General features: G+C 36.2%; 1 protein-coding gene across 8 annotated transcripts; it reads left to right on the forward strand.

The window, feature by feature from the left end:
- The first annotated feature begins 610 nt into the window (after positions 1-610).
- LOC105051047 (uncharacterized protein At2g33490) lies at positions 611-13,424 on the forward strand. 8 transcript variants are annotated; one of them, XR_012134401.1, is made up of 12 exons: positions 611-1,745; positions 2,852-2,924; positions 3,260-3,334; positions 3,803-3,864; positions 3,978-4,046; positions 7,475-7,503; positions 7,579-7,786; positions 7,890-8,123; positions 9,972-10,992; positions 12,436-12,512; positions 12,709-13,007; positions 13,211-13,424. XR_012134401.1 is itself a non-coding variant. In XM_073243695.1 (10 exons), exons 1-9 carry the CDS (start codon positions 1,629-1,631, stop codon positions 10,995-10,997), a joined length of 1,893 nt encoding a protein of 630 aa, XP_073099796.1. In that variant the 5' UTR covers positions 611-1,628; the 3' UTR covers positions 10,998-11,035; positions 13,211-13,424. The 8 variants fall into 8 exon arrangements, 3 of the variants coding, with proteins under 3 accessions (XP_073099796.1, XP_073099794.1, XP_073099795.1); XR_012134403.1 differs by having other exon boundaries at positions 12,439-12,512; XR_012134405.1 differs by lacking the exon at positions 12,436-12,512 and having other exon boundaries at positions 9,972-11,012.
- Positions 13,425-15,735: the final 2,311 nt, after the last annotated feature.

Below are 15,735 nucleotides of genomic sequence, written 5' to 3' on the forward strand. Positions count from 1 at the left end.
TTTAGGACTAATATAACCCCATCAAAATAAATTAAAATATATATTAAATAAACTATGGATAGTCCTAGTTGGTGAAAATAAAAAGAAAACATAATGGATGGTTCCGGCCGGCGATGTCACTGAAAATGTTTGGATCCTGAAATTAAGTTGTCCTTATATCAAATAGATAATAATCAATAAGCAAAGATAGAGATATTTTGAGAAAATTAGCTTATATTCCATATAATCTAAATTGTATACCAAACACTGCAATATAGAATTTTCTGTTATCTTACAACAATATTACTGTACATATCAAATACTGTAATATAAAATTTTTATTATTTTATTAGATAATTATATTTTTTTTTTTATTATATTTTTATAATAATATTATCTATATAATGCACCAAACGTCTCTAGTCTCTATCTAAATCTCTGTTTGGTATCTCCAAGCTGAGAAGCCCCCTATTGCTCCACCCTTCTTGTGACCATGACGTAGATATTGCCCACATCTTTCAACACTATGTCATCGTGGTTGGCTTACACTACCAAGCGTGACAGATTTCTCAATGGCTATAACGCCATTGACTCCATCTATTAATACATCCCACCCTCTAATCCATCCCCCACCCAATCCACCTCAATCATCCACCTCGCTGAAGAGGTCCTTGTTGAGGATATCATCACAAGCCTCAAGATGCACCGCCTTAGATTTATTTCATGTAGGCCTTTGAGATGACCATGTTTGGAGGAGCCTTTTGGACGATGGCAGGCAGAGCTGCACTAGAGTGATTTTCAAGTAGGTGGAGCAGTGCTTAGAATTGGGCGAAGCCACTCAGAATGCTTAAATCGATAGAATAGGACACGAACTAGGGTTTTATTTGATTTTCTTTTTTATTTTTAGTTGATGAGAATTATATTTAGTGGTAATATGGGTTCATTTTATGGGTTACTATAGATCCGATCCACTATAATTGAGTTGGTAGATCGGATCTACTTAATAATTTCTTTTTTTTTTATTGAAAAATTATATGCGCATGTATCATATGATTGCGCATATAATTACTGATTTCTATAAATTTTATTTATATATATTATTATTAGAATTAGCAGCTACGATCGATGGCGTGATTTCTGCGATATAATCTCTTCCGCAGCACCTTTCTATTCTCCAATTCCATTTACAATTTTTTTTTTTTTTTTTTCATTTCTTCGGTCAGTGTCACTACATAGCCATGTTCGCATTATAAATACATCCACCAGAATCCAAGTAGAAGATATCACAATACTACTATACATACATCCCACGTTCCCCCTCTTTTCCAGGGACAATTATTTTACATCTTGTTTGACCAGAAGTATAGCCTGAAATAAAAACAAAGAAGGAAGGAAGGAAGGGGAAGGGAGAGAGGGGTCGCTTCTTTTTCGTTCTCCCATTCCGGTCTTTCTAGGGTTTTTGACCGGGGAGAGGAGAAAAGATAAGGTGACCGGGGAGAGGAGAAAAGAGATCTTTTTTTGACTATCTTTCTCCGTTATCTTTTCTCCTCCGATCTCTTTTTCCCCCACTTCTCCTCGTTCCCCTCTCTCGATCTTCCAGGGGAATTGGATTTGGTGTTGGGACTCTGAGACGGAAGGCAAGAGGGGAGATGAAATCGCCTCTGAGGAAGTTCCGAGGCTTCACGGTCCACCGTCATGATGCCAAGGAGAAGAGGGACCATCGTCACCCTCTGGAGAAGCTGGATGACCTCGTCGAGGCCGCCCAGGTGACGCTTTTCTCCTCCTCAGGGTCTTTGGTCTGACATTTTGTGCTTATTTGATCTCCTTGTCTCGAAATTGGCAGCAAAGATGGTTTTTTAAATTAATTTTTTTTATTGCGTCGCTCTGCTTCCAGCTCGAAATTATCTCTGGCTTTATTCAATTTTTGATGCACAGCTTCTTTGGGGGAAAAGAGCAGCTCTGATTGTGTATGGTGGTCACTGTTCATTTCTTTTCCTTAGCATAGTTTGATGAACTATTGGGTTTGATCGTCTTACTGGAGTTCAAATTGTCTAAATTTGTCTTTGGAGCTGATTAGTGTAATTAATTTATATATTTTGGTTGGAGAAAGGAGAAAGATTTTTGTTTTTTCCCTCACTATTCTCTAAAATTTGATGGCTTTTTAAATGTTTATCTATCACACTTTCTTTGCCCAGCTTGTTGTGTCCGTCAAAGTTGAAGTTTTTACGTGCTTAATATTTCTGTTTCTGAAAACTAAATAAAATTCATTCATTATGTAAAGGTCACAAGGGTATAAACTTCAGCTCTAATGTATTCTCCCCCCAAATTATTATCCATGATAATAGAAACAAGTGTCACAGGTAGGACAGATAATTCCAGGCAGCAACTACTAGATCTTCCCTTGGAGTTACTAGGTGGAACAGTTTTAGACCGTTTGGTCCTGAACCTGAGTCATGTATTTTTGAATGACACGCCTAAAATTTCTCCCCCCCCCACCCCACAACATTAAGTTTGGGCATTCTAGCAAATGGGAAAGCTCAGTGTCCACAATTTTTCTGTATATTATTTTTATACAAAATGCAATCAGTTTTTCATTTTTACGACCAATTTGGAAGCGATATTTGTTAAATTGATTTGCATTGGTAATGGTTGGGAGGGCAGTTGAGAGGTATTCCATAGTATAAGAAGTTTGACTGAAAATTTATTTGAGAATCAATGGATATTCTTTCAAATGGACTGAGTGACCACAAGCAATCTGCATATCATATGCAGAAATATATACTGTTAACCTGCTAAAAACAATGAGTTTCTCTGTTTTCTTCTTTTAAAATCTTACCGCCAGCTCTCTCACTTGGAGGCTTTGCATTTGCAGGACATGCAAGACGTGAGAAGCTGCTATGACAGCTTACTTTCTGCAGCAGCTGCCACTGCAAATGGTGCATATGGTACATTGCTTTATTGCTGTACTTAGCGTGTTCTCTATATCATACATTTTACATTATAATAAATTTAAAATGCAGGGCAAGCTATAACTGGAATACTTTTATTTAATTATTTTATACTTTTACTTCAGCAAGTTTATAATCTTGTCTATACTTGGGAAATTTTACATTTTTCATTTTGAGCTCATATATCCGATGAAAAATTACATCATAACTTATGCAAAATTGAGATTACCGTAGAAAATAACCGGTCTCAACTATGTGAGCACTATTGAAAATAAAGTAAACTAGAATCCTTGCTATCTGAGCTACTCTTAGATGTCTACATATTCTCGCAGAGTTCTCAGAAGCATTGCAGGAAATGGGCACATGTTTGCTTGAAAAAACTGCATTGAATGATGATGAGGATAGTGGTGAGTCAACTGAACTCTTATTTTTCCTGTATTACATGAAGTCTGATTAATTTTACCAACCTTCTTTTGTGGTTATATGTAAGGATATAATATTGGATATTTCAAAAATAAGTGAATGAAAATCCCGATAATAACTGAATGTTGATTTGATTGAAATAATTTTCTGGAATTCCTACAGTTTTCTTGTCTTCTTGTTTATCAGAAATATCTGCATGTACTTTCTGAAATGTGATAGTTCATGAAGCTATTTTTGTTCTATGCATGCTGGAGTCTTGCCAACATGTCTACCAGATTGCTCATTTTAAACATACAACTTAAGGACTCTATTCATAAGAAACAATTTAAAAGATACTTATTTTAGATATTGAAGTAAGAAAGGTAGACTATCCCCAAGTAATCTTTTAAATTGTGAAAAATGGTTCACCTCTTGATTTGCCATACGTATTTTGAATTTGATTATACATGCAGGCAGGGTTTTGTTGATGTTGGGGAAAGCACAATTTGCACTTCAGAAACTTGTAGATAGCTATGTGAGTCCTGTATTCTATATTGTAAATAGACCATACTAACACCAATTCTTCTTCCTATGGCAAGTGATTCGACATCAGTTTGACTGGAATTTATGTTGAATTTTATTTCACAGCGTACCCATATCATCCAGACAATTCAAAAACCATCCGAGTCTCTTCTCAAGGAACTTCAAACTGTGGAGGTTTGTTTGTTTTGATTTTTATGTTCTAACTGGAATAATTGTTTTATTTTCTGATCCTGAGCAACTAACTGATCAAGTAGGTATTTATTTAACTATCTAATGCGCAGATTTAGCTGTTAATTTCTTCATTCATATGTTCAATAAATGCTTGCAGCCTTTGTATGCAACATCAATCTGTCCTAGGCTGACTCATTTGATAAGGAGCTAAACTGGTGAGCAAAGTGACCTTTAACATATTATTGCGTGTCCAGAATTGCTTTTTGCATGTAATAAAAACTAAGGGTAATAAGTAATAAGTTGACTGAATTATTAGTTTTTTCAAGTCTAACCGAGTGAAACATGGTATGAAATGTATCTGATGGCTGGAGATACCTTTTCCCCCTAAAAGGTTCGGTGTCAACTAGTGGAGTTTGATTGAAGGATCAAGAATTCAACATGTTGTCTTTTGATTTTGTGGCATAAACATTAGCTTATGAGTGGAGAAGTGGGGTATTGTCTTTTTGAAGTTGTTAAGAGCAAAGTGGATCAGAAAGTGGTTACAACAGGGAATGCAAATTAAATTTGTGGTAAAGGAATCCTAATGGGATAGGAAGACATAAAATGGGTTGGATCAGGTGGTTAAACAGGAATTTGTATTTGTTCCAAATAAATGTGAGAAGATTTTTACTTCCATTCTATAAATTAAGCAATGAGCAAGTTGTAAAACCAAGGACTTAAAAAATCAAGATAAAGACCCACACTGGTCAGCACCCAATATGGTACATACAGCATGCACAGTTGTCATCGTTTACTGGTTCTATGAGCCAAAAAAAAAAAAAAAAAACTGAAAATGAAAGGAGGAACCCGGCAGTATGTGATTGTACCTATGGGGTAAATTTTGTGCAGCATTGGCTAGTACAGGGTACACTTCTAAGGGGTGCCATATAATAGTCCTTAACTGATAAGGTATGCGTTGAGGGGTGTGGGGCTGGTTTGTTGATATGACGTTTTCTAATTTAATTCCACTTGACAAATGCAAAAGGAAGTGTACAAAAGACTGTATGAAAATATGACATCCTCAACACAAAAAAGAAACCGAAAGCTTAGCTGAATTACATTAAGCATTGTTGATATTTACCTGCTAAGAAACAAACAGCTAGGGATAATTATTTGCTTCTGAGAAGTTTTCATGCCCACAGTAATTATAGCATGTCATGCCTTAATAATGTGTGCTTCTTTTCATGTTTACTTGTGATGGACACTCTATTAATCTTTCGGATAGAACTTCAAGACTCTTTGAGCTCTCTTTTATTTTGAAGGAATTAAGATTAAAGAAACCAAGCAGCAAGTCTTGAATTTTTTACAATGCTGGGCAATGAAAGTAAGTGCCAAATCGGATAAGAAGAAAATTGATGCAGTTCCAGTGGAAGATCACATATTAGGGATTAAGGGAAACTGAAACAGTTGTCTGGTAGCTCTATTTTTGTTCTATAACTTGAGGTCTCATCATCATTATTACCAATATAGTAATTATGATACTGATTTCTTTTTCTAGGGTTTTTCAGTAATATTTTAAGTATGTTGGTTAAACAAGTGAGACTAGATGGGCAATGATGCCTTTATCTTTAACTGAACCAGCTTTTAAGTTGTCTGGACTGCATACTGAATGAAGTAGGCTTCTGATTGGGCAGCTTAAGTGAGGACTATGCTTCCATAAATAGACTAAAGATCAAAAAATTGGAATAAATAAAGAGAAAAGACAGTTATCCCCCTCCCCCCGGCACAAAAAAAAAAAAAAACAAAATAAATCCTAAAATTCTCTCCCTCCCTCTCTCCATCTTCCATCTTTGGTAGGTCCACCATTCGTTGAACCGGACAGTTTAGGGCGTTCTAAGCCATACCAGTGGCAAACCCGGATGGTTTGGATAGGTAAATCGAAACACCTGACGGGGGAGAGGAGAAAAGAGGAAAGGAGAGAGAGATGAGGGGAGGGGAAGATGGGACGACGCCGTTAGAGGCTGGCGGTCGCTTGTCGAGGCTGTTGGAGGGCCACGAAGGCCTCCGCGGCTCGGTATCGCCCGATAGGACGTTTAAACGAGAAAAAAAGAGAGGAGGGGAGGGAAGGTATCAGAGGGACGTGTAGCTGGTGGAGAGGTTGCTGGAGAGCGTTGGGCGACATAATCGACATCGCGGTGCCATAAGCATCAATTACGCCGTCCGGCGGCCACGGTGGCCAGCCGGCGGCCCTCCAGCGGTTTCTTCGGTAGCTTCCTCTCCCTCCTTTTTTTTCTTTCCTCCCCCACTCTCTCTCTCTCTTTCTCTCTTTTCCTCCTCACCAATTCCCTTTTTTTCCCGTGTCGGTTCACACCGATCCGGTTTGGTACGGACCCGTACCGGCTCATACCACCGGCCGGCCTGCATGGGTACCGGTTCCGGTTCCGGCTTCCTTGGGTAGGTTTGATTATATTCTTCATGGGAAAATTCAGTAAAATTCTACCTCCATCAAGAAACTTTGGAGGAATAAAATAGGATCTTAGAAAAAGGAAAGTGCTGTAATTTTCAGAGCTTGTGCCAGCAATAATTCTCCTTCTTCTGTTTCTTTCTTTTTTCATTGTTATCTTTCCTTAACTCTAAGGCTTCAGGATTGGCCCATTGGGTTGATTTTATACATAATTTGAAACACAGTCAGTCCTTAGTACAGATTTATAATAAAAGACTTGTTTATACTATTGTAGATTTCACCAGAATCTAAGTAAAAAGTGAAAGGTCAATTTTTTATTTAGGACTCGAAAATTTCCCTGTTAGGCTAGCGAACATACCCTTAAATTTGGAAGGAGGGTGAGAACACATAGTACTGATGGACTTTTATCACCAACCAAAATGTAAAAATGGGCAATGTATCTCAAAGAGGAGTTCCATAGGGCACGTAGTGTTATTTGGACCATCATTATGCATCAAGCTCCAATCAGAATCAGGATGTCCTGGGGAAGGGGCATCAACTAGAAAGAGTATAATTTGCTAATTTCAAATGAACTTTCATATGGAATATTTTCATGACCCTATAAGTGGGGTTGCTTATTGATAATCTTTTCTGTTTCCAGCTTTTCTTGTTTTTCCTTGATGTACATGGTTTCAGTGTTGTCTGAAAAACCTTTTTTCAATCTAGTTATATCTCCATCATTGAACTCAACAAAAGCATTTATTTATTTATTGATTTTTTAATGTTGTTTTTATGTCTGCTTTCGTCACTCTGACCGATTTACCAAATTGACATCAATTAAGTCCTATTCATTGCCAAACTTCTGCATTGGGCTTCTTAAACCATATTTCATAATTTTGTACTGAGAATATTCTTGAAATAACCAACTAGACTCACACCCCTCTTCTTTTCATTTGTGAACAAACCATGACTTATCATTCTTTTAATGGGGCTTTGTTTGCCATTGCAGGAGATGAAATGCCAATGTGATGATAAAAGGTACAAACCTGCTGCAATTTTCTGTTTATTTTTCTTCTTCTTTGAAGTGATTTTCTTCTGGGATATCTTCTTCAGAGAGATCTATAAATTAATGCTGGAGGCACATCAAGCAAAAGGGAGGTCAAGACGTGCTAAAGGTGAAACTTACTTAACACAACAGTTGCTAGCAGCTCGAGATGATTATGTAGAGGAGGCAGCCCTATTTGCTTTTCGCTTGAAATCATTGAAGCAAGGTCAATCTCGAAGCCTTCTAACACAGGCAGCTCGCCATCATGCCGCACAGGTGGTTATTTCAACTAGTTTATGTTGGGAATGTTTATTTGTTTGATTGAAATGTGAAGCAATCTCACCTTATTTTGTTTTCTTTTCTCCTGCTTGGACTTCAGTTAAATTTTTTCAGAAAAGGACTTAAATCCCTTGAACTGGTTGAACCACATGTTAAAGAAGTTGCTGAACAACAACATATTGATTATCATTTCAGTGGACTTGATGATGAAACAGACAACAATGGTGATGATTATTCTGGTTATGATAGCAGTGATGATGGGGAGTTGAGTTTTGACTATGGACAAAATGACCAATATCAAGATGATGTTTTTGCAAGTAGATGTTCACTGGAGGTGAGATCATATTTATTTTAAGGTCTTATTATGTTTTCATTATTTCTGGCTATGGGATAGGTTTATAATTTGCTTTATCTTTTTTTTTTTTTGGCATGCAGACATTTATCATTTTAGCTGATGATTTTTCCTGATGACAATGAGTTTATGGGTTACTAATTTCTTTGAAGTTGATGTTTATCAGAAACAGTCACATTGAATAAATTCTTTTTGTGTATCTTTCAAAGTGCTCTGCCAACAAATCCATATGTATACCAAGCAGTTTGATTCTTCCTAAGAGAAAAGAGGGAAATTCTCTTATTCACAAGAGGGGAAAAAAAGAAGCATTCCACATTGTGTGGCTGAGAATGAGATATGCCATATTCTAAACTCTTCTTTCCAATTATGCCACATGTCACCGTCTAATTTAATGTCTAAAACATCACTTCCTGGTGGTTATTTTTTAAAAGTTCTTAAGCATTATGGCTCTGCACCTTTTCTCTGAGCTGAAGAAGCTAGTTTGCTTATTCGAGCCTCTATAACTTTTTCTTTCTAAGATTCTATAACTTTCTTCCTTTGCATGGCTGCATGGATGGCAAACTAGTTACTTGATATGGAAGATGGTATTATTTTAAACTTTTATTTACAAATTTAAGCAATATTCCATTCAGCAATTTGGAAAAGATGCTCCATAATTCTGTGTGGTTTAAGCTATCAACTTTTTGAACATTCAATGTCAACTTCCTTCTCATCTATCACATTTAGTGGCGGCAATGGGTCAGATCAGGTTCAGATTGGGTCAAATTAAGACAACATCATAAAAAACCTTGACCTATACCCTATGCAACCTGACATTGGTCAAGATCCTTCAACCTTCAACCATAGCTACTTATGGGTCAACCCCCATTTCTAACACTTTCTTTGGAACCAAGCTGGAATGCACGCAAGGAGGAAAGCATGGAAATCTTTGTATCTGATCCAGGTGCAGATCGACTGATTTGACCCCTAACATAGTCTAATTTGCAAGCCTTGACCCTTACCCAACCTAGCCTATCCAAGCCAACCCTGCAATTCCTAATGACTAAATCTTCAAGATGATTTAAACAAGTAGGATCAAAAGGACCAGTGACAAGATGTTTAGCTGAGGTCAGGACTCTAGCCGACCTAAATTGTCTTGACCTCATGAGAGCCTTGAGCTCTTTCTTTTCAGGTCCCAGGTCTGTACATATTGGTACCAGCTGAACCATTAATCAACCTGGTAGGTCCTGGCTAGGACCCCATGGTATAGATTGGGATGCCCAATTTACATGGATCCTGGATCTTGTAACTATCTCAGGTCCTAGCCTCTCACTGGTCTGATCCAGGATGGATGGGGATGGATGCGGTCCTGAGTCCATGCTTCTTCTTCTTCTTCTTCTTCCTGTTTTTTATTTTTGGCTTTTTTTTTTTTTTTTTTTTGAGAAGATGTGCTTCGGACAACTTTTACACAAACAATAGCTTCTATTTCTTCTCATTCATGTTTCTATTTTTCTTCTTCTGCTGCTTGCATGCTCATCATGGCTTCACATGATCTGGACCCAAGACATATAACATTTTGCACGTTGCATTGTTTTTTCCCAATAGAGTATCATCTAAATGTTAAAAGAGGGCAAACTTGCAACACATACTATTTATAAATTCTACATAACTGAGTTGTGGAGGTTTCTGATTATGTAAAAGCATATGTGGCAGTTTTTTTCTTCATTACATGTCCCATTGTTTTTCTGGAATTTTGCCATATGCTCTTTGTTGTGGGATGTTTTCTATTATTGAAAGAAAAAGTAGTCATCCACATTAAAAAAAAAAAAATCACCCTTTCCATCCATGCAGGAAAATTTAGATAAGAATCAAAATGATTTCTTCACTTTCAGTAGGAGGCCTGGGGCTGGCAGCCAATCAGCACCAATTTTTGCTGATAAGAAGTTTGGTCCATCTGATAAGATGAAAGAAACCCAACCTCTATCAACAAGAAAGTTTCACAGTTATGTTCTACCCACACCTTGTGAAGCTAAGGACTCAGACTCCATGGGGCCTGTGAATAAATTTTCTGCAGATCATCCAGAAAGCAAGGGTGTCCGGCCCACACAGTTGTGGCATTCATCTCCACTGGTGGCAAATAAGCTTGTGAAAGATCCCAGAGATAACGAATTATCAAACCCTTCCAGGGTAAAGAAAGTGCAGTCAGTACTCAAGGAGAGCAACATTAATAGTGGTCCCATCCGCATGCCTTCTCCCTCGGCGGAGGGGATTCCATGGCTGCAATGTGACCCATGCAGTGTTTCTAATACTAAAAACATCGAAAGACAGTTTTTCTCTGGTCCACTGCCAGGTAAAGCATGGTCAAGCAAGGTGATGTTTTCTGGCACCGACTACAGATCCTCCATGGATTATTCTCCTATATTTTCTGAGAAGTCAGCACGTATCCCCACAAAACGGCCAATGATGTCCTCAAAAGTGTCTCCTGGCACCTCACCTCCTCCTATATCATCTGCAAAAATTACGGAACTTCATGAGCTTCCTAGACCTCCCACCAACTTAGCAAATCCTGCAAGACCTTCCACTCTGATTGGCTATTCAGGTCCTTTAATTTCTAGGAGTCGGGTGCTTGCAGCAACAAGCAGAATGCCATCAAATGCATCACCTACAGCATCACCACTACCAGCACCACCTGGTCCAATGGCTCGCAGTTTTTCTATTCCTTCTGGCGGTCATAGAAAGCCGGTTTTACCAGTTGCTAAGTTGTTAGAAGCTCCTCATAATCCAGATTTGAGTGAAGAGGTCGCTTCACCTCCTCTGACACCTATATCTCTAACAATTGTTCATCCAGCTTCAGAAGCTACAAAATCAGATAGTTGAGTATGAAAACATAAGGTCTGTGAGAATTGCTAAAGCACGTAATGTTTTCTATTTTCTGAAGCACCACTCCACTATTTGCATTGTTTATGTTCATTGATTTGTTGACGATGTCATTATGCCATATTCTTTTCAAATTGTTTCAGTTGATGTGTTTGAATATAAGTGGAAAATAATGGTTATCTCAGATATGTTTGAATGCTTATTATGCTATATTATAAATGTAATATTAACTCATTTGGGAGTATTATAATTGTCAAACAAATTGCTTTCATTTTCTCATGGATTTTTCTGAGAATATGATTTCATCTCATATGGCTTGCTTGCATGGTTCCCAGATTACAAATATAACTTGGGTTTGTATCCTTGAGTGATTTACCAGTCACTCTAGTCCACGTTGCCATGTACAATAAATCATGGATTTTTCTTTTAAAATCAGATATTAGTAAGAGAACAGTAAGTTATACTTCTAGCGATGCACTAGTCCCTTGATGCGATATGAGATTCTAGAAATTTTTATAAGTTATACTTCTAGGATTTGCTAGTCCCTTGATGCAATATGAGATTCTAGAATTTTTTATGTCATTCAAAGGGAATACATTATAATCTAGATCATTCATAATCACCTGTATATTTGAATTGGGAGTTATTCATAATCACTTGTATCATCTAGATCATTCATAATCACTTGATAATCACTTGTTATCAAAATTTCACTCAGAAATTACTTGTATCACATAAAAGATGTATAACTCAGAAGCCTTTAAAGTTAAAGTTTTTGAACATATTATCTGCATTTCTACCGGAAAGAAATAACAATATATGATTTGCATGTAGTTATTAACCAGTCCCAAAGTCTCTGCTTCTTTGTTCGCTGGTCTATACACAAAATGTTTGTCATCTTAGCTGAGAATAAAATGAAAAAAAGAGATAAAAAAGAATAAATTTCTGTATCTCTTGCAAATCATTTATTTTTTATATCTAAAAGATATTGGCTGGGAGAGTAACCTCTCTAATTTTAGCCAAGTATACATGCATGTCCTTTTTCATTGTTTATGCTTCAACGGGTGGTTCTCCACAGAGACAACAATCTGTCAAAAATTTTGTGATCATGCACTGGCCATCTACCCCCAACATGATGTTTTACTACCTTTTTCTCATAAAAAAAAAAAAAAAAACATCATGGAGCCAGTTGCCTTGTCACCATTTGAATATCTCCAAGCAGATACTGGAAGCTGAGAAGACTCTTACATATGATTTTGAATTACCTAGACATGATATTTTTAGCTTCAATTGAACGTAACAGTATTAGTAGGAAAAATTTCTTTTGTAGAAAAGTCTCTATCATAGTTCACACTGTAATGTGTCTTCATGCTCTGTCCAAATTTAGAGTGAGTACTTCCAAGTTTGATGACATTTTCTTCCGTTATTTATCTAAAAGTAGGTAAATTATTGAAGGCATAAGGGTTATCAAGGTGGGCTCCTAAACAAATACACAAGCATGTCCAACAACAAAATGTAAGGAAATTTTTTGACATTGTGACATACAAAACCCCACATCACACAACCTTTGGCTCAAAATTCTACTGTCCATATAGTCTACAGATGTTTGGTTGTCTGGTTTATGTTTTTAATGCATGTAGATGCTTTTTTATTTCTAGATTGCCTCACCAAATAGCATAGCGTGTCTCATGCTTGTCGTTTCCTCTATCAGTAAACAATTCTACCAAAAGAAATTTGCCTCCGGGTCTGACTACTTTTTCCAAAGGATGCCAAACATTGCCTAGTCTTCTGCCAAATTTTTGGCCACTTTCTGATGGGTATCTGTTGAGTGAAAATGTTCTGATCCATCAAATCTTGGACCTCCTCTTCGTATTATTGAGCTCAAAGGGTCAGAAAAATGCAACCAAAGTATGGTAGCAGTAAAAGACTTGCAGATCCTCCATTTTGGAGGATTTTGTTTGGATCTGAACCATTAGCAAAGAACAGTCCTTATATTCTCACCATTTGTTGGTAAGTGGCTGTTCATCATGATTTACGAAAAATCTATGTAGTTTTTAAGTTTATACATTTGAATATAGTTTCTCAGACTGGAATTGAGATTTGGATTTTACATTTTAGGGATCTCCTGCTCAAGTTAGACTAAGCTTTATTCATCTTATGGTGAAATTATAGTATGCTCAGTGAGCTAACTGTTTTTCCTTCTTTGGTTGCAGGAGTCTTGTGATTAATTTCACCTTGCTTGGGCCGTCCAGAGCTGGCTGTCATCCTGCGATTTTGCATATAATAGCATGTGCATTCCTAGTTTCTCCCATGAATCTAATTTTTTTTGGTTCCCTATGATGATGAAAGAAAATTGTAAGCGGCAAATAGTGAATCTTTTTGTATTCTATGATTCATTAATTGAAGAATTTAATTCCATTAAACAACCATCAAAGCTTTTTTTTTTTTTCCTCCAAGTTTCATTCTTTATTGAGTTTGGTGATATCGATGTGGAAATTCTCTAAGACTGACGTGGATCTCACATTTGTGTCAGTGTTTGGAGGTTTAAAGATCTCTGAAGTTGTGGCCTTCTCTTTGCCAGAAACCATTAATAAGGAGCCCTCAGATCTAGATCTAATGTTCAGTTATGAGGACAACTGCTAAAATTTGTGAATGAACTGAGTGCTGGAAAATATCATTCTCAACTTAAGTTGGATACCATCTTGTGATCAGTTAAATTCGGTCCTTCGTGACATGCCAATAGCATGCAGTGAATTTACTTATGTCTGCTTTGGATTAGTGATGTATTTTGCCATGGGAAATAAATCAAGTTGAAATGGCTTCATGCTAGCTTCCCTTTTCCTCTATTGTTCTTTAAAATAACTGCAATCAATTCTGTCGTGATTCACATGTTGCTGCCAAGAAGCTTAATGCACCTATATATAATGTGAAAAAGGTAATACCCCTTAGCGACAAGCCATCAAATAGATTAGTAGCAATTTTCAGTTTCTGGCAGATGCATGTATTCAATTTCCTGTTGTTGTCTCTAATATACTTTGTTTGGTGTAAAAAAAGGTAATGTCCCTTAGCTCTGATCTCTCAATTATATTGGTAGCAACTTCTAGATTTCTTCAGATGCCTGAGATGAAATCTCAGATTGATTTCCTGCAAGGTGTATCCTGCCAGCATTGTAGATCAACACTCAGTAATTACTTAGAACTCAATCTCTAGGATCTCCAATGTCTGAGTAAATAACTTCTTGGTGTGTATACAGGAAAAATTATTCTCTGCGGTGCTACCGGTATAAATCTTGCTCCTCTTCATCCCTTATAAAATTTCTTCACATCAGCTGATTCTCTGTTTTAGCCTATTTTAAGTGAACCTTTTCTAGTCCTTGGACCTTTCCCAATAATGTGTCATATTGATGAGTATTTAATTCATTAATGTAACAATGCCTGTTTAATTCTATTAATGTTTAACTTGGAGTCTCTTCTCCACTCTCATTGTCATAGTATTATCTTTGTTATTGATCTAAGACCCTGCATAGAGGAACTTGGTTGCAACTAAAATTTTATTGAAATGACTTGAATAAATTTAGAGATTGATGTTTCCATTCTGTTTTCATTCGCTTATCAGGTCATTGCTATTTATTGAAACCGTAAAAGAACATTGCATATATTTTATCTAACAAGATTCTTTTCTACAGGGAAAATTTACTTTTCCTCTTATTACAAATGGCTTTTAGAAACAAAGGCATAAAAGCTACTTAAAATTTTACATGCCTTTTTTCCCGTGTCAACCTCATCTAACCCATCGCTTTTATGGAGAATTACGAATAAATCTCTAATTTTACTTTCATATTAAAAATAGATCTTCATTTGAGTTTTATGTAAAAGTAGTTTTCTATTCCAAATATAAATTAAAAACAACTTCTTATTTTTGACTGAAATAATCTTTATATTCTTGTACAATAAGATAATATTTTTTTACAATAAAACAGAACTGTTTTATAATAAGGCAGTACCATTTTATAATAAGGCAGTACTGTTTTATAATACCATTACATTACAATAAGACAGTACTGTTTTATAATAAGACAGTACTATTTTATAATATCTTTACATGATAATAAGGCAGTATTGTTTCATAAAAAGGCAGCATTATTTTATAATAAGACAGTATTGTTTTATAATATCCTTATATTATAATAAGGTAGTATTTCTTTACAATAAAATAATATTATATTACAATAAAGTAATACTGTTTTATAATATCGCAGTATTATTTTAGTGTTGTTTTATAACTGTAGGGGCCATTTGATTATCTCATGCCATTTGGGGAGCTGTTTTTAAGTTATATTTCAAATGGAGAGTATTTTTTAATTGAAACTTAAATGGGGAGCTACTTTTAAGTTTAAACTCAAATGGAGAGTTTTCATTAGTTTATCTTTATTTTTATGCATGTTTTTTCCCCCAATATCCTGCTTGAGTTACAACTTATTTCTTATATCAAGAAATTTGCTGCCCTTCTGATGCTTCTATGAAAATGAGTCACTAAAGATTTTACTATTGTTTCTTGAAGAGATTTAGCATGCAGTGGTTAATCAAAACAAGTTGTGCTTGATTTAAAAAGCTTGCCGATATGAATTTTCTAGAAGCCAGCAAATGATGGTGTAACCATATCTTAATCCTTCCATCTCTGCCGATCTCAAAACTTAACTAATGTGCTCCAATGTTCAAACCTACCAACTACTTTGAGC

This window comes from Elaeis guineensis, chromosome 9, assembly GCF_000442705.2.
Source record: "Elaeis guineensis isolate ETL-2024a chromosome 9, EG11, whole genome shotgun sequence".
NCBI classification, from domain to species: domain Eukaryota; kingdom Viridiplantae; phylum Streptophyta; class Magnoliopsida; order Arecales; family Arecaceae; genus Elaeis; species Elaeis guineensis.